The following is a 20,100-nucleotide window of genomic DNA, read 5'->3' as shown; positions in this document are numbered from 1 at the left end:
TTACAAGTTGACAGTAAAGAGTGAGAGCATGAGCAATAGACTCAGGCGCATCTGGATGTATGAATGATATAACTACTGTGCTAACGCCCTCTCCCGATAGACTTCTATGGGACTTGCTAAAGAAGCCTTTTATTTTCATCGCTTGCTTGATATGCCAACTATGTGAAATCCTAAGGTGTGTAATATAACATATGACAAAATATTAATAATTATTAAAAATATTATACATACTGTTTTATATATATATATTCTGTGGATTTGTTAGAATATTTTACAGTATGTATAATAATTTTTAATTATTAGAAGACTACACAACCCAACATCAGAAAATATTACTGGACATTCCTAACATCTTCTATATGACATGCTACATATATTTATTACAGCAAATGATTGATTTCCTTTTTTTTTTGCAGAGATTTTTGTCTGATTACACAAGGTACAAAGAGCAAATAAATTTATTTGACCATCAGCTAGGAAGGATTTTGAACCTGGCATTTGAAGAGTCAAGTGGGCTGGAATCTGCTTTTAAGGTACAACATTTACAAAATGACATTTATATATATGTGCATATATATATATTGTTATAGAATGATAGAATGATAAGGGGTTTTAAAGGGGAATTGACTGTGATGAATGGGTTCATTATGTAAACAACAGTTTTGTTTTTGAACCTTATATGAGTTTCATAAAACTCAGATAAAGATGCAGAGGACATAGTAAAAATACAATGTCAACATAATCAAGGGTACTCACTAGGGGAAAAAAGTAGCAGAAAGAAAATGAAAAGCATGACAGCAGGTGAAATTGCTGTCAGGGACAACTTCCCACTGTGTGAAAAACCATTTTACCAGCAGCCCTGTGAGAAGCATTTTGAAATCATCATTAAATTGTAGATGGGACAGTGGCCTTGCAGGTGGTATGAAGGCAGTGCTATGCATGCTTATGATGAAGGACTATGCTCCGTGGCTCACATGCCATCAGACATATTGACTTGCGAGGTAGCTTTACCTGGAGTGGGGCATTTGAAATGTAATCTAAACAGGATTATCTATCATACGTGTCATTAGATGGAGAATTGAACTGTATCACCTATTGACAGCACTGGCCTTTATTTTTCAAAGATCAATGACAAACATGTAATACCTATTAGGGTTTTAGTTATGCCATGATTTTCTGCCATGTTGCTTTGATCCTTTAAATGCTAGTTTTACTAAATGGAGCAAAAGATTTGGTGACATTTTCCCACCAAAATCTCCAGTATAATTGAATAAAGATGTGCTAATGAGAGTGAGCATTGTGTAACTTATTTGCATAGCAGTGCCCAAAATACCTTACTACAGTAGAAATAATGTTTGCTGTGTTTTTATGTGGAAAAAGACACCTAGGCCCTATTTAATAAAGTCTGGATGGACAATGTTTGCTCCCGCAAACCTGTCCACCCAGGATCGCAGAAAGCAGTCAGCAGTAAGCTGCCATATTTAACAGTGTACAAGCGTTTGCTTGTGCAATGCCGCCCCCGACCTATGCTAGCCCATTGGCGCATGAGTGGGGACTTTCAATCACCCCAGGTGAATGTGTCTGAGGTCATTTTAATCTGCCAGCTAAGAGCTGGCGTAAAAGTTTGGTAGCATTGATACTTCTTAACTATTGGCTGCAGGCTCACTCATGTGAGCCTGCAGCAATGGGCCTCCAAAGCTGCATATGCACCTTGATAAATTGAGCCCCTAATCTGTTTTTGGTGTTCATATGCACTGCACAAAAAAACTGTTTGTTTAGTTTTACTTACACTTTCATTTTTATTTTTTACATTTTTAATAACCTTGACTCTGTTGCTTTATGAAACATAGAAATGTCAACTTGATAGTGTGGTTATAAAAAAGGTAATTGCTTGCAAAATACAATCTTTAACGAGTTATCAGTTATTAAACTTTTCTTCGTGTGTCTGAGCTTATGCAGTGCTGCCCCCTGCTGTGAGCAACGTCTGTCAGTTACCCTGGATGAATCTCCAAGATGACAGAGAGGTTGGAAAGTAGCAGTCTTACGGTCACTGCCTCTTAACAAGTGGTTTGGATGCTCACATTATTATACTTTATTTATGAAGCACCAACATATTCCGCAGCGCTGTCCATGGGTACAATTAATTTAAATAAAACAATGATATAAAACTTGTAAGAGACAGGACAAAATTTACAAACACATACAGGAGGAATTGAGGGCCCTATTCCCGTGGGAACTTTCAATCTAGAAGGGTAGGAGGTTGAGAAACAGGAGATGAGAACTGAAAGATTGGGAATGATGTTAATGCAGAGTTAGATAAGGGAAATGTTGTTAGGTAAGTGAAATTAATTTATTATTGACTTGGGTGGTAGGCTTCTCTGAACAAAAAAGTCTTCAGGGAGCATTTAAAGGAAGAAAGATTAGGGCAAAGCCTGACAGCATGAGGGAATGTGTTCCAGAGGGTAGGTGCTGCATGACAGAAGTCCTGCAGTCTAACACGGGAAGAGGTGATAGTCGAAGATGCAAGAAGCAGGTCATTGTTGGATCTTAGTGGGTGGACTGGAGTATACTTGTTTATTAGGGAGGATAGGTAGTGGGGAGCGGTGTTGGTGAGAGCTTTGTATATAAGGGTGAACATTTTAAATTTCATTCTGCTGTGAATGGGGAACCAATGAAGGGACTCGTAGAGAGGTGCAGCATATACAGAGCGACGGGAAAGGTGGATTAGCCTGGCAGAGGCATTTAGGATGGATTGAAGGGGAAAGAGGTGGGAAAGAGGAAGGCCAATAAGTAGGTTATTGCAGTTGTCCAGTTGAGAAATAACAAGGGAGTGGATTATTTGCTTTGTGGTGCTAGTGCTCAGAAAAGGGCAAATATTGCAAATATTGTGTAGGTGGTTTGCGGCAGGATGTAGAAAGCGATTGGATGTGGTGGATGAAGGATAAATTTGAGTCAAGTGTAACTCTGAGGCAGCGGACTTGGGGCGATGGGGGAAATTATGATGTTGTTGACAGAGATAGAGGAGTCAGAAGTTGGCGTAGAGCTTGAGGGAGGATTAGAAGGAGCTCAGTCTTGGACATGTTAATCTTTAGGTGGTGAGAGGCCATCCAGGAAGAAATACCAGATAAGCAGTCGCTGACATGAGAAAGGACAGAGGAAGAGAGAGCAGGGGTAGAGATGTAGATCTGGGTGTCATCAGCATAGAGGTGATGTTTGAAGCCATAATTGTTGATAAGTTTACCCAGTGAATATGTATACAGGGAGTGCAGAATTATTAGGCAAGTTGTATTTTTGAGGATTAATTTTATTATTGAACAACAACCATGTTCTCAATGAACCCAAAAAACTCATTAATATCAAAGCTGAATATTTTTGGAAGTAGTTTTTAGTTTGTTTTTAGTTTTAGCTATTTTAGGGGGATATCTGTGTGTGCAGGTGACTATTACTGTGCATAATTATTAGGCAACTTAACAAAAAACAAATATATACCCATTTCAATTATTTATTTTTACCAGTGAAACCAATATAACATCTCAACATTCACAAATATACATTTCTGACATTCAAAAACAAAACAAAAACAAATCAGTGACCAATATAGCCACCTTTCTTTGCAAGTACACTCAAAAGCCTGCCATCCATGGATTCTGTCAGTGTTTTGATCTGTTCACCATCAACATTGCGTGCAGCAGCAACCACAGCCTCCCAGACACTGTTCAGAGAGGTGTACTGTTTTCCCTCCTTGTAAATCTCACATTTGATGATGGACCACAGGTTCTCAATGGAGTTCAGATCAGGTGAACAAGGAGGCCATGTCATTAGATTTTCTTCTTTTATACCCTTTCTTGCCAGCCACACTGTGGAATACTTGGACGCGTGTGATGGAGCATTGTCCTGCATGAAAATCATGTTTTTCTTGAAGGATGCAGACTTCTTCCTGTACCACTGCTTGAAGAAGGTGTCTTCCAGAAACTGGCAGTAGGACTGGGAGTTGAGCTTGACTCCATCCTCAACCCCAAAAGGCCCCACAAGCTCATCTTTGATGATACCAGCCCAAACCAGTACTCCACCTCCACCTTGCTGGCGTCTGAGTCGGACTGGAGCTCTCTGCCCTTTACCAATCCAGCCACGGGCCCATCCATCTGGACCATCAAGACTCACTCTCATTTCATCAGTCCATAAAACCTTAGAAAAATCAGTCTTGAGATTTCTTGGCCCAGTCTTGACGTTTCAGCTTGTGTGTCTTGTTCAGTGGTGGTCGTCTTTCAGCCTTTCTTACCTTGGCCATGTCTCTGAGTATTGCACACCTTGTGCTTTTGGGCACTCCAGTGATGTTGCAGCTCTGAAATATGGCCAAACTGGTGGCAAGTGGCATCTTGGCAGCTGCACGCTTGACTTTTCTCAGTTCATGGGCAGTTATTTTGCGCCTTGGTTTTTCCACACGCTTCTTGCGACCCTGCTGACTATTTTGAATGAAACGCTTGATTGTTCGATGATCACGCTTCAGAAGCTTTGCAATTTTAAGAGTGCTGCATCCCTCTGCAAGATATCTCACTATTTTTTACTTTTCTGAGCCTGTCAAGTCCTTCTTTTGACCCATTTTGCCAAAGGAAAGGAAGTTGCCTAATAATTATGCACACCTGATATAGGGTGTTGATGTCATTAGACCACACCCCTTCTCATTACAGAGATGCACATCACCTAATATGCTTAATTGGTAGTAGGCTTTCGAGCCTATACAGCTTGGAGTAAGACAACATGCATAAAGAGGATGATGTGGTCAAAATACTCATTTGCCTAATAATTCTGCACTCCCTGTACATGGAGAAGAGTAGAGGACCCAGAACAGATCCTTGAGGTACTCCAACAGACAGAGGCATTGGAGAGGAGGAACTGTGAGAAAGATAGGAGTGAATCTGAGAAAGAGCAGTGTCACAAAGGCCAAAAGAGCTAAGGGTCTGTAGGAGGAGAAGAGGGTGGTCAACTGTGTCGAAGGCAGCTGAGAGGTCAAGTAAGATGAGTATAGAGTAGTGGCCAATATGTATAGCAGAGAGAAGATCGTTAGTAACCTTGGTAAGGGCAGTGTCAGTTGAGTGTTTGGGGCAGAATCCAGATTGCAGGGGGTCAAGCAAGGAGTTGGTGGACAGGAAGTGGGTTAGGCGATTGTAAACTAGTTTTTCAAGGAGTTTTGATGTTAGTGGAAGCAGTGATATGGGACGGTAGCTTTCAGGAGAATTAGGGTCGAGGGAGAGTTTTTTGAGTATGGCAGCTCCGTGTACTAACCGGCGGGTGGACAGCTTCTCAACTCGCGAAGCTGTCTGCCCACCTTCGCTACACACGGGCAGCAGATCTGTTGATCCGCTTGCCCGTATGTACTATTACACACTCATTGGAGTGGGTAATGCCTGCCCCTTCATTCGCGTGACTGAACTGGCTGTCAATCACTGAGAGCGAGCAAGCTCTCTGTGAATTTCCCTCGCCACTTCTGCTTCTTACATTGCGAGAAGCAGGCTCGCATATGCGAACCTGCCCCGCAAGAGCTCCGGGAGTGACTTTTGGGAGTGACTTTTGCATGTAATAAAGAAGATGCAAATGAGCCGCTAGAGAGAGATAGGTTGAAGATGTGAGTAAGAGCAGAAGTAAGGGTGGAAGACAGGGAGGGTATTAGATGGGAAGGGATAGGGTCGAGCAGGCAGGTAGTGAGGTGTGAGGAAGATAGTAAGGAAGAAACTTCATTCTCAGTGGCTGGATGGAAGATGCAGCGGGTGGCAGAGGGAGTAACTGGGTCTGTTGTTGGAATATTGCCGGTTGGTTTTGGGATGTTGCTTTGGACAGTACATGTTTTGTTTAAAAAGTAGTCTGCTAGTTTCTAAGCACTAAAGACAGACGGGGGGGGGGGGGTGGAGCAGGTGGTTGGAGGAGAGAGTTAAAGGTGGAGAAGTAGGTTTGCTTGGCTTAGTGAAGGGCAGAAGTGTATGAACGAAGAATAAACTTATAGTGTATAAAATCAGGTTCAGAGTAAGTTTTCGTCCAGACACGTTAAGCAATATGGGAGCATTTTTGCAAATAGCGTGTTTGCTGAGAGTTTACTACAGCTGCCTCCACAACTTGATAACTTGAGGCATATATGTGAAGTGCTTTACATTGTAAAGTATAGGTTTTGCTTAGGGAATTTGGATGTATTTGCAATTGACAGGAAATATCAGCACCCAGCGAGTGATGTTTAGAAAGAATCAGACCCTTGATCACAATAATAGATCCTGAGATATCATATACAGAAGTCTAGTCATTTAACTATATATATAAAGAGGGTTGTCCTACCATTCAAGTAATTCAAACATTATAGCTGTCAAGTAAGCGTCAAAGAAACAGCAACCACTTGTTAGCAGCCTCCAGACTCATTTTCTTGTGCTGTTGATGTCAGGGCTCATAGATCCTTGTTTCTTCAAGCTAATAAATAAATTGCATGTATCTAAATAAACTTGGTGAGGATAAAATAGATGGCATTTTTTTTCCTACACATTGTCAGAATGGTTTTTGTCATCCATGTGTGATATTTTAGATATTTTTTTCTTTTTTGTTGTATATATTGTATACAGTGCAAAGTGCCAAAAATATATCGCCTAGAAGTGGATCACTATTGATAACATATTGCAGGCCTGCACTTAGAATAGCACAAGTAAATAGTAACACAGAATTACCAGAGAACGCAGCTGACATCCCTTAAGCACACCCTATACTTTCAATGGATAGTGCGGCCATTCTAAATCTTTTTACAAGTTGTGAGTTATGTGTTGCGCATGACAGGAGAGCTAAAGTAATGTGTTAGGGCTAGAGAAAAAGTACATCAAAACACGTTTAAATAAAGTATTTCACATATATATATATATATATATATATATATATATATATATATATATATATATACTGTGTGTGTGTGTGTATATATATATATATATATATATATATGTTTAAATATATTTATGTAAATATATATATTTATTATTATACTCTATTTATAAAACACCAACAAAATCAGCAGCACTTATATATATATATATATATATATATATATATATATATATATATATATATATATATATATATATATATATATGTAAATTAATATATATGTTAAATGTTTTGGCAAGATATGGTATGTGACAAGGTATTGGACTTGGAAGGGTGTATATATGTGTGTGTATGTACAGTATATATGTATATGCGTGTGTATGTATGTGTGCACATACATACATACACATACATACATACACATATACTGTATACATACACACATACCAATCCACACACACATATATATACACCTTTAAGCTCTTCCCAGTCCACCTTGTCATATACCATTTCATGTTAAAAACTTCACTTTTTTGATGACATATATGAAATACCTTTGTTCCCAGCTCTAAGGCTAACAATCTGAATGTCCCCATTGAAGGCAGTATATTATTTGGATATAAATTGGAAGACCTTATAGCTAAAAAGTCTGGAGGTATTTCTTTCACAGGCTCCAAGACACTATAGACATCCATACTGTTGACCCCTTTATTTGGGACCTTGTTATTCTAATAAAGAACACACACACAACCAAAATGGGGTAAAAAGGCTGCAGCTTGTTTTATTAACAAATTCTCATAACATATAAACAAACACAGTTAAATAATCCCCATAATAACATTAACATTAACACTCCCCCTTCATCGGGGCTTGCCCATTAACTCATTGTACTTCCCTGCTGAAGGTCCCCTCATGAACCGTAATAGATCTCTCCTGCATGGCAAGAGGTACCCCAGCCAACTCCACAGACCACCAAAGGCAAGCCCCGCCCGCCCAGCTGCGACAAGGATTAACCTCCTACACCGTAATTTTTTTAGGGAGGGAGGGAGCTTCCTCTCACCGTCAGGTCCGGATAGAAGGTGAGCCTACTTCCTGCTCACAGTCTCTCTTAAGCCCTCTCCTGAGCCCGCCCCCATATACCTAAGCTTAACCGTTACTGCCACCAGCCCTGCTCTGGGGTCAAATGCCCTTCCAAAATAGGCATTTCTCCAGGGCTGGAATGACCCCTTTATTCGGGACCTCGTTATTCTAATAAAGAACACACCCATCTTGAAAAAGCCCTGCAGAGGGAGAAACGCGTTGATGTGCTGCAACTAACAAAGATAAGAGAAAGATAAGCTTACACATATAAGCTGGATCAACTACTCTTCACATGAAAAGTGTGCAATATTGCTAACACTGTTAGCCACTCTTTACTTTGCCACTAGACCTGTAACGGGTCACTACTGGACATTATTCTATCCTACTTTCTTCAGCCTTACGTTTGGCATCCTGCGTGCTATTTGGCACTAAGTGCAGGAACTTCTTTTCCTCGATGATTGCTACACTACAGCAAAGAAAGCCAAGTAATATTGCAACTTACTAACTTCGTATCTACACCAATCAGAAGGTGTGTTTGGGACAGCGCCCTCAATGGTGACGTCATTACGGCCGTACGTCTAGTCACAGAGAAGATTGAATGTGCACTCGCCTGGGTAAGCCCCTGTTTTGCTAGCAAACCAACTTCCAACTGAGATTTCAGTGTGGAATCGGACTATGCTTACTTTATTGTGAACTCTGCAAATCAAGTTTATACCGAATGGTGGCAACTAGTCTGTTATATTTGTTTTTATTTACGGAGACGTCCGTTTTTACATTTCACTTATTGTAAATAAATCTCTGTTCATTTATAGAACTATTCTATTTATTTTTAATTAGTCTACACTTGATTTCTCTATATCACCTTTAGCTTTTAGCGCTCCTATCTACTTTTTCTAAGTTTTGTAAAGAACACACACACAACCAAAATGGGGTAAAAAGGCCGCAGCTTGTTTTATCAACAAATTCTCATAACATATAAACAAACACAGTTAAATAAGTCCCATAATAACATTAACATTAACACTCCCCCTTCATCGGGGCTTGCCCATTAACTCATTGTACTTCCCTGCCGAAGGTCCCCTCATGAACCGTAATAGATCTCTCCTGCATGGCAGGAGGTACCCCAGCCAACTCCACAGACCACCAAAGGCAAGCCCCGCCCGCCACTAGGACGGCTTAACGCCGGACCCCGCCAACCCCCAAGGCCTTTTCAACCCCTTCCCTCAAATTAAAATTGAACAAATGCAGCCCAACCTCATTTAAATGGATTCCATCTCTCAGGAAAAAACAAGCCCCAGATTCACCTTCAAACTCCACGTGCCAAATTGACACTCCCCCCTTTTTTTCGACAAACTTGCTCAAGATTCTATTTATTTTTCTCCTGGAGGCTTCCAGCCTCCGGGCATCCCACGCTGCCCGCCATTTCAATCTAGGTTCTATCTCCGACCACACCACAATCAGTTCCGGAACAAATCCCACAACCTTAGCAAGTCCCTCTTTATGCCTTCCAACAGATCCCTCTGAGAGATGAAGCCCAAATCATTCCCACCTGCATGGATCACCAACAGCCCAGGCGGACCGTACAACCTAGCAAACTCCACCACTTTCACAATCACCTGGTCCCACCTCAAACCCCTGAACCCCAACCAATGTATCCGCACTGCACTGCCATCCAGGCCCAGCTGGCCTGCGTCCTCCTTTACCATTGCCACTCTCCTAGCCCAATAGATGTAGGAATGGCCAATAATCCAGCATTCCCGTGTACCTAACCATGAAACAAGAAAAGAACAGGAAACATAACATAATAACTTACAGTATTAGATCCCTCCGTACATAAGATCTAAAGCTGTCAGAGGCCCACCTCCCAATCCTTTTAATCTTTGCATCCGACTTCCCCAACATTCGCCTCTGTAGCTGCCCCTATTCTAAATGAATGTGACCCAAAATCAAGCTTCGGTAACCCCAAGTGCCCTAGAACTTTCCTAAAGACTGCTATAAACTGTAAACGCGATAACGAGTCCCCGTTCCTGTGGACCAACAACGGGCCGTCGCCCTGAGGTTGCACCTGCAAGAATGCCGCCATGGCCACAATTGGGCAACATGAACCCCCGATCGCTTTGAGGCTAATAGCTCTCCCACGCCCTCCCTGATCCGTCTTGGACTTCTTCAACCATATGCAAAGCTCCCCCTCCTGCATCCAAACGTCACATCTCTGGATCCCCCGCCATCTCTCCTATTCGCACCCACCACCTCAGAAACCCGAAAGGCTGCAAAAAAGGCTTTCACATAAGCCACCCGGAAAAGGACCACCTCATATCCATCCGAACATACCACGTCCAGTGCTCCCACTACCCTCTGCAGTAATGCGAAAATAACAGGTCTCCTAGAGTCCGGGACTCTACCTCCTCTACACAAACCCCTGGCGGCCATACGGACCATGAAACACTTAGTAACGTCCTCCCACCCCAAAAACTGGCACAGGAATGCGAGTGCTGCCAGCCTACGCTTCACCATAGCCCTGGACACCCCGATATCACCCCATTCCGACATCCACTTCAATAGCACTGACAACCAACTCCTGGCCGTGAAGGCCCCCCCGGCCCTTCTTAACACCACACCCCATTCTCTCCATACCTGAGAATAGGCCCTCCACGTGGACCCTGCCAAAGCCCCCCGTACCATCCTCATCAATCCAAGAAGTCCACCTTCCACAAGCTGTCCGGGCACCGAGCCCCTTCCTCCTCTGCCAATGGAGCCAGCTCCCGAAACCTGTCCCACTGAAAACAGGAAAGATAATCAGCTATCCCATTGGATTTCCCGGGCACATGCACAGCCTTGAAAAGTACATTACATCTCATGCATTCCAGCACAAACAAACGGAGGAGAATCACAACCGGGGGGGAAGAAGCGGACAAAGAGTTGACAGCCGTCACTACTCCCATGTTGTCCGAATGAAACAGAACCTTTCTGTCCCTCAGTAGCCCTGGCCAAATAATCAAGGCCACCAACAACGGGAACAATTCCAAGAATACCAAGTTCGAAGTCAAGCTTCCTGCCCGCCACTCCTGCGGCCATGCATCCGCGCACCACTTACCCCCCAGGTATACGCCAAACCCATAGCCCCTGAAGCGTCCGTAAACAGGTGTACATCAGGATCATCCCACCCCACCTGTTGTATAAGGGACCTTCCGTTAAATTCCTTAAGGAATCTCAGCCATATTTCCAAATCGTCTTTCAAAGCCTTCGTCAGATGAATGTGATGGAATGCCTCCTGGACCCCTGCTGTGGCTAGCGAAAGCCTCCTACAGAAAATCCTCCCCACTGGAATAATTCTGCAGGTAAAGTTTAACTTTCCCAACAGAGACTGCATTTCTCTCAATGTCAACTTCCTCTTTCCCAACGCTCTGTGTAATATGTCACATAAGTCGGCTACCTTGTCCACCGGCAAACTACACTCCATCTTCACCGAATCAATGTGTATTCCCAGAAAGCTTAGCGCAACGCAAGGGCCCTCGGATTTTTCTTCGGCCACTGGGATACCGAAATCCCCCGCTACCTGCCCAAAAGCATCCATCAGCCGCTGGCATGCCACGTTGCCCGCAGGGCCTACGAACAGGAAGTCATCCAAGTAATGAACCATGGACTTCAACCCTGTCACTTGCTTCACGACCCACTCCACGAAACAGCTGAATTTTTCAAAATAGGAGCATGATATCGCACACCCCATTGGTAAACATAAATCAACAAAAAACTGTCCTTCAAACGAACAACCCAGCAAATGGTGGCATGTCGGGTGCACCGGCAGAAGTCTGAAAGCTGCTTCCACATCAACTTTCGCCAGGAGGGCCCCCCGGCCCGCCTGCTGGACTAAGGCCACTGCATCATCAAATGACGCATAACGAACTACCGCCAAAGCAGGGTCAATGCCATCGTTTACCGAAAAACCTTTCGGGTACGACAGATGGTGAATCATGCGAAATTGCCCCGGGACCTTCTTGGGGACTACCCCAAGGGGGGACAGCCTCAAATTCGGCAGCGGGCGGACCTCGAAGGGGCCCGCCATTCGCCCCAGTGCAACTTCCTTCCCCAATTTTTCCCGAACCACCCCCGGGAATTCTCTGGCTGACTTCAAATTCCCCGACACCCCTCCCCCTTTCATATCCTGAAAGGGAATGGGGAAACCCGAGCTAAATCCTGTTAGCAGCAGCTCGGCGTCACCCCGTTTGCCCCTTACTTTAGCGTACCGTTTTAGCCAAGGGACCATCCTTCTGATGTCCACCGGCGTCCGAGCTCTGTACACCCACTTCCCCTGGTCTATTACCTGCCTTTCCCTTCTGGAAACATTTGGCATATGAGTGCACCCCCCCACATCCCGAACACTTGTGCTTATACTTGCACGATGCCCCAAAACGGCATTGCCCATCATTGAATTGGAAACAGAGGCCTTTCCGTAAGGCCACTGCTGCACCTGTGCCGGCCGATCCCGGGTGGCCGATCCCCCCGGCCCGAAAGGACTGGCCCCCACGTAATGGAGTCATAATCTCCAGCCAGATCCCCATGTCCCTGTCGTCCCACCTCATGTCCGGGCGGACCGCTATTCTCTGATGAAACTGTTCGTCGTATCTCCACCACGCCATACCCCCGTAAGTACGGTATGCAGAGGAGACCTCATCAAAATAACAAAACAGGGCAGAGCCCTGTTCCGGGAATTTTTGCGTGATCACGCTGGCCAGGATACAGAATGCCCTGGTCCAATTAGCGAACGTCTTTGGGATTTTCCGGTAACGCTTCTTTCTCTCCTCCTCCTCTTTTTTCCCCTGTTCCCCTTTCGGATCCTCTTTCACTTCCACAAACTGATCTATGGGGAGGAGGGTGAATAATTCTAGGAACTCCCTCTTCCATATTTTTTCTTTTACCTCGGCCGCCAAGTGCAGCCCCAAGGGGCCTATAGAACATAGGCACGGTCTCCGCAGGGCATCCTCCGACACCCTGATGGTCACTGCCCCCGTACTCCCCGTGGCACCTGACGTTCCTGCAACCCCCCCAACTGCCTCCCCAGCTGGGGTCGCTATGGGCACCTGCCCCGCCCCTGATGGAGGTGCCCCAACCGGGGCCCCGACCACCATATTCCCGACTCCTACTGCACCTGCTCCCAGGGCCCCCTCTCTCCATGCCCCCGCTGGGCTCCCCTGACTCTCGTTCCCACACGACTGCTCTACCCTAGAAATTAAATCCTTCAACCCTTGCAATAACACATTCTGCATATCATTCACCTGCCCACTCTGAGTAACAGTTGAAACCCTACCTCTTGGCATCTCTGCTGGGGTCCTATGCGCCGTCTCGGCTCCCGACTCCCTTGTAGCTCCCGGCCTGCTCAACCGCCTCCTCTCCCTTGCCGGCGACTCCCTCCGCCTCTCTAGTGATCTCCTCCTGGGCCTGGCCTCTCTTCTCCTTTCACCACTCCTACCTCTATCCGTCCGCTCAATCCTCGCCCACGTCGGTGAGGCCCTCATGTCCCTGCTGCTTCTGCTCCTCATCGGGGAACGGGACCTGCCTTGCCTCTGAACTGTCCCCCTGCGGACGCTGGGGGAGTGCTCCCGCATCCGAATACTCCCCACCTGTAAAGGCATATCAAAATCATCATCCCTAGGCCCTCGCGATCCCCTTACCCTGGAATCGCTCCTGCCCCTCCCCCTATCCCCGAAACCCCTAGGAGGAGATAAAGACCCCAATAACTGCGCCAAGGCGTCAAAGTCTCCCACCTGGCCAGTTGTGACATGCTCCGGAACCTCCGACTCCTGACGACCATCTCCGTCAAAATCACTAGGGATATCCTCTATAACCAGGGAATCCCCGTCCCTCTCCGGTGTCCTGTCGGGCTCGATCCTGAGACCTCCTTTCATGGTAGAAACAAATGGCACTAGTACAGAAGAGAGGGATGGCAGTTACAATTCAAGACAAACTCCTCTTCACCTTTCATCCCCCCCACTCCCCCCAGTTTTCCCGGTGCTACCACCCCTTCCCCCTTCTCTCCTACCCCCCCTGCACCTCTGCTCGGCTCCCAGCCCACTGGGCAGGTGGAGCCCCCCCTCCCCCATCTAGGTCCCTGGCTCTCCAATTACCCCCCCCAGTGCAGCACCTCCCAGCCTATGTGCGCCCCCTTTACCTAAACAGCCCCTTAACTGGCAGCCCTCTTGCCTTATTACCCCCACACTTGTGAAGCTACTTGTAGGATCCCCCCCCGGCCACTGTACACCCCTATCCCCCACTTGGTTACCAGCCCCCTGCCTGGCCTCCTCTGGGCCACCCCCTACCTCACTAATACCTCATTGGGGCCCCCTACCTCACTAATGCTAACCCCTTGGGCTCTAACCACTTCTAGTGATTTCCCACGTGGCCCCCTTCTCCCGGCCCTCCCTGGCCTCATTTGGGCCCCCCACCCCAAAAGCCTCATCCAGGCCTCGAGGAGCAGCCTCGACTACCCCTCCTAACCTGGCCTCATTTGGGCCCCCTTCGCTAACGGCCTCATCCGGGCCTCCTAGCTGGGCCTCATTAGGGCCCCCCCTATGAGGTTCCTGTTTTTATTTTGTGCCCTCCTCTATCTAGCCTATCTCGGCCTCATCTGGGCCCCCCATCTTCATGCCCCCCTTTTTAGGCATCCCCCTTTGTGGCATCGGTCCCCCCTCTGGGCTTTTACATGCCCCCCACGGACCCTTCCGGTACCCCCTTTGCTCTTACAAGGCTCCGCAGCCTTGGTCGTTCCTACCGCCACATAGCCCCCTCTCTTTGATAACTCAGTGGCTTACCTGATTGCGCATGTGACCGCCGTCTTCTTCCCGTGCCCGCTGCTCCTGAAGACCTCTCCTCTGCGGGCCGCTCCTCCTACCAGCCGATCGACCTCTGCTTCCTCTTCTACCAAATCCCGCTGCACGTCCTCTGCACCGGCCTGGGCCTGGGCGATGGATCCTCCTCCGCGGCCAGCTCCTGCATCCGCGCTCCTCCTGGTAAGACTCCTGCTGCCTGCAGCTGCGCCAGTAACCACTGAGGGCCTCTCTCCCTGGCAGCAGCTGCAGCAGCAGTGAACAGGTCCTGGTAGGCAGACATGTGAGCGGTAAGTACCCTCACGTTCTGTCCGGGCTTGATGTTGGTGAAAGGGAGCTTCCTCTCACCGTCAGGTCCGGATAGAAGGTGAGCCTACTTCCTGCTCACAGTCTCTCTTAAGCCCTCTCCTGAGCCCGCCCCCCTATACCTAAGCTTAACAGTTACTGCCACTAGCCCTGCTCTGGGGTCAAATGCCCTTCCAAAATAGGCATTTCTCCAGGGCTGGGAAGACAACCTTATTTTGGTTTTCAGCATAGATTTCCTCTCTTAAAATGTAAATCCCCTGTTTCAAGAAATGCCTTTCATCCCCAGACTATCAGGGATTATTTCAAGTCTAGAGGTAGGTAGATTATGTGGGGAATTCAAATGAATAAGCAACAATGGTGTTTGGCAACAGCTATTTTGAATACCTGGGTACTGAATATCCGTTTCAAGAGGGTACCATTTATAGTTCAAGAAAGATTTTCCTCCATCTCGCTTTCTGATATTGCCACTCTCTTTGGATCCTGTAAAACTAAAGGTAATTAATTTGTACATCAACAATTTCATGCTCAGGAGGGGATCCACAAAATTCCAGATTATCAGAAATGTCAAGGTTTTACTCTTCTCTATTTCTAATAATCATGGAGACTGATAATGAACCTGACACTGAACACATTTCTTATATGCAGAAAAATCAAGATCAGTCTTATTGCTCCACAAACTTATCTTCTTCCAGTACCCCTATTGCAGAGTATCACAGTTTCTCAGATTTTTCATAAAAATCTGCATTTCCAGTTCTCAGCTCTTCACTTCAGAGTTTCAACTGCCCCATGAGTGTTCATGGAAGCCCTCGTCCTTTTTATAGCGGATTTAAGGCTCAATGGTGTTTTTGTCATACATTATTAGGAGGATATCCTCTTGGTGGCACATTAATTTCATATTATGTGTTACTGTTAAGTCTTCTTGTTTTTGAGAGCACACATCAACACTGCAGTCAGCCTAGTTTCTCTACCTCTTTAGCGCATTCATTCTTTGGTGATCTACTTCAGAAGCCTGAATCACATATATGGGTTGCCCGCTCACAAGTGGATGAAGATGTTAGGATACATGGTCTCGACATTCATTTAGTAAAATGTGCTAGATGGAAGATGATGCCATTTCAGCTCCATTTACTTCAGTACAGAAAGAGGCTGAAATGTCTTTTTGCAAAATAATAATAATTTTCCAGTTCAGCTAAGGGATTTTTTTTAAATTGGTGGTTTTAGAAATCAAATTTGTCCCAGGGTTGTCCCTAGAAGATCCAGAATGTTTTTTCTGACAATATATTCAAGGAATACAGAATGTCAGGGTCATTATTTTTAAAGGGACACTGTACCCAAAAAAATTATTTCGTGATTCAGATTGAGCATGAAATATTAAGCAAATTTCTAATTTACTCCTATTATCAAATTTTCTTCATTCTCTTGGTATCTTTATTTGAAATGTAAGAATGTAAGTTTAGATGCCGGCCCATTTTTGGTGAACAACCTGGGTTGTCCTTGCTGATTGGTGGATAAATTCATCCACCAATAAAAAAGTGCTGTCCAGAGTACTGAAACCAAAAAAAAGCTTAGATGCCTTCTTTTTCAAATAATGATAGCAAGAGAACGAAGAAAAATTGATAATAGGAGTAAATTAGAAAGTTGCTTAAAATTGCATGCTCTTTCTGAATTACAAAAGAAAAAATTTGGGTTCAGTGTCCCTTTAAGGACTTTAGGATCAAGAGACTCAAAGTCTACACCTATGTGCCACCATCTTGGGTACTGGCAGCTGTCTGCCAGTACCAATTTTGCTCCAAAAAAAAGATTTTTTAAATTTTCTTTTCAATAAATTAAATTTTTCTGTAGTGTAGCAGCCCCCCCTCAAAACCCCCCTCCCAGATCCTCCGATCCTCATTTTTCCCCCTCCTAACCATTCACTTTCATTGATGGCAGTGGTTTGCTGCGTGCGCGCGCCCCCCGCAGCAACCCCCCACACACTCCTGGCACCCGGCATGCACATTGCACATAGAGGAACCGGATGCCGGGTAGCGATGGGCCGCCCACCCGCCAATGCTCTCACCCACCAACGATGATCGATCGGAACCATCGCTATCAGTGTAGAGAGGGCCACAGAGTGGCTCTCTCTGCATCGGTTTGTAAAAAATTGGTATTGCAGGATGCCTCAATATCGAGGCATCACTGCAATACCATAAAAGCCACTGGAAGCGATCAGGATCGCTTCCACCACTTGAAAGACCAGAGGACGTGCCAGGAACGTCCTTGGTCGTTAAGGGTGTTTTTTTGTAGGATGTTCCTGGCACGTCCTCGGTCGTTAAGGGGTTAAACAACTTTTCAGTTTACTTATATTATCAAATTTGCTTTATTCTCTTGGTATCATTTGTTGAAGGAGCAGCAATGCACTACTTGTTTCTAACTGAACAAATGGGTGAGCCAATGACAATCGGTATATATATATATATATATATATATATATATATATATATATATATATATATATATATATATATATATATATATATATATGCAGCCACCAATCAGCATGCTAGAACATAGGTTCTTTGCTGCTTCTGAACTTACCAAGATAAACTTTTCAGCAAAGGATAACAAGAGAAGGAAGCAAATTAAATAATAGAAGTAAATTGAATAGTTGTTAAAAATGATATGCTTTCTGAATCATGAAAGAAAAAAATTGTTTCATGTCCCTTTAAATAAAGTTAAAGCAATTGCTAGAGCTATTATAAGCCAGCAGTAGCACAAAAAAATAAAATAATTTTTGTTTATTTTTTGTAGTGGTGTAAGAATTGTCAAAAACAAAGCTTACATACTTATTGGCTAACAATCAATAAACCTTTTCTGCTTTAAGAGTAATGATTACATCGCATGAATGAACCAACTACAAGATTAGTGTACTTTACCTTTGAAATAATCATGTATGACTTGGGGCCTCTCGGCTCTGACGAGAAGTCTCATCAGTACAGTGAGGTCCCTCAAATCATTTTATAATGACACATTTTACCTTGTGAGCTATTTATATAGCTATGTAGGGGTCTTTCCCTTAAAACAACAAACCTAATATAGGCAAAAATATAAGATTTTTTTAACACTATATTTTGAGTATTGCTTTCAAATAGACAAATCATCTTAAAATATATATTTTCTTAACAATTACCCTGAGTTTCAGTAAATTATCACAGAGAGCATATGTATTAATAGATTTTTCAGTCTTTTCATGATGACCATAGAATGGTCTCAAAACATTAGCCATCAATGGAGTGGAACAGTTTCAATTTCCTTTAAAATGGCCCCTTCTCCTGAGTGCCACATGGGTGCAGAAGATTGGGCATTCTTCCCTCTGTTTAAAACTCTGGTGGTGTATCCTCAGTGTTACCAAGAAATGTCCCAACCCCTTGGACTGGGCAAGAAACTCTGTACAGGTCACCATTCTTGCCAATATAGGTAAGACCTTGTTTCAGTAAACAGTAGACATTGGGACAGTAAACACCTTGAGATTTTAATATAAAATTTTATGTATGGTAAAACAACTTTGTAATATATTCATTATTTATATTGCACCCCTTTCATGTAAATTTTGCTTTGTATTTTTTTTAATTCTCAGAATTTGAAATGCACCTTACTGACTACACAAGGCTAACCCTGCTACATCATTTTCTCTTGTTGGATTTAACTAATAACAACTGCAAAATAATTCATGTTATACTAATATATTAACTAACTATGGCTAGCTTTGTTGTCTGCAGACTCAAGACCAGATGGATTCCTACAAATAAAGCAATTAGTTGGTGGAGTTTGGCTATTAAAAAACAATTGCTGCAATTAAGATGTTAACTTATGGGGATGGGGGGGGGGCTGTTTTTGAGCATTACATAGTAAGTCACAGTTTCTCCCCTTCACATCCCAAACTCTACACATGTTAACAATTATTCATGCTTCTTGAAATGATCAAGCAATATTTTTTCAATAAGATCAGATCTAAGTCCCTGAAAAAACAAACAAAACTTTTTTACAATATCCAAGACGGTCTGGGCTCGATGATTGAAAGTTTTCTGGGCTGGCGAGATTATTAAAGAATGCTGGTGGAATGATCTAAAGCCACTTTTTACCCTGAAAACAGGGTGTCTCGCTAAGGGGCGTATACGGCATTTTCATGTGAAATGTGCACAACAAAATTCGTATTTTAAACATCATACAAAACAAATATTTGAACCATTCACACAAAAATAAGCAGGAAAAAAATCTATTGTTAAGGTGCATCAAACATCGTATGTTAACAAAAAAGTAAAAATTGTATGTAATTTACACAGGAATAAATCAAATTAAATATGCATAGCGTAAATCGTAATTGTAGTGCACTGAATGTGCAAAAATCACACCGAAATTTAAACTTATAAATACAAAATGAAAAGCGTGATTGTTGTTTTTTGTAAAATGGGCTTAACATGGGCGTTCCATGGGCGTATATGAAAATGTCTCTCTAATCCCAGCATAATTCTATAAAGATTTTCACACTGCAGATATCACAGTTTTTTCGCCCAACTAAAAGGTGGCAAGCTTTTCTCAGAACACTCAAAATAATTATAACCCTAATAGATAAACAGATATATACAAAAATATAGGCAAATGTAAGATGCTCTATGCAGAAAGCGGCACCTTTTTTACGATCATTCCACCGGGGCAGCCCTGTGAGAGTCAGTGACAAAAAGTGGCTTTGAGCAGGCAAAGTTTATATCATCGAGCCCTCTGAACCTTGTACCTGAATTGTAGCTCAATGTAATATCGGCGCAATTAACAGTGCTTGCAGAAACCCAATATCGGTTGCGCAAAAAAGGGTTGTGCCTCGCAAGTAATTTAGCCCTAAATTTTTACTTACTTTCTTGCAAAAAAAAAAAAATTCTATTCTGCTCTTTAAAGTATTTGATATAAAACACTTTGGAGAATTTGTTTACCCTGTTGCCTAATGAAAAAGTGATTTATGGCAAAGCAGTTTTGAGAGAGATACAAGTACAGGACCAATAACCCTATGTAT

General features: G+C 43.9%; 1 protein-coding gene across 1 annotated transcript in view; it reads left to right on the top strand.

Moving 5' to 3' along the window:
• Positions 1–20,100, top strand: part of LOC128658546 (dynein axonemal heavy chain 11-like) — a 1,692,686-nt gene that overhangs the window by 134,413 nt on the left and 1,538,173 nt on the right. The window contains 1 exon segment of the mRNA XM_053712841.1: positions 417–533. Coding sequence (XP_053568816.1) covers positions 417–533 — 117 coding nt within the window.

This window comes from Bombina bombina, chromosome 1, assembly GCF_027579735.1.
Source record: "Bombina bombina isolate aBomBom1 chromosome 1, aBomBom1.pri, whole genome shotgun sequence".
Taxonomy (NCBI): domain Eukaryota; kingdom Metazoa; phylum Chordata; class Amphibia; order Anura; family Bombinatoridae; genus Bombina; species Bombina bombina.
The sequence above is the reverse complement of the archived record's forward strand: the minus strand, read 5'-3'. Positions and strand labels throughout refer to the sequence as shown.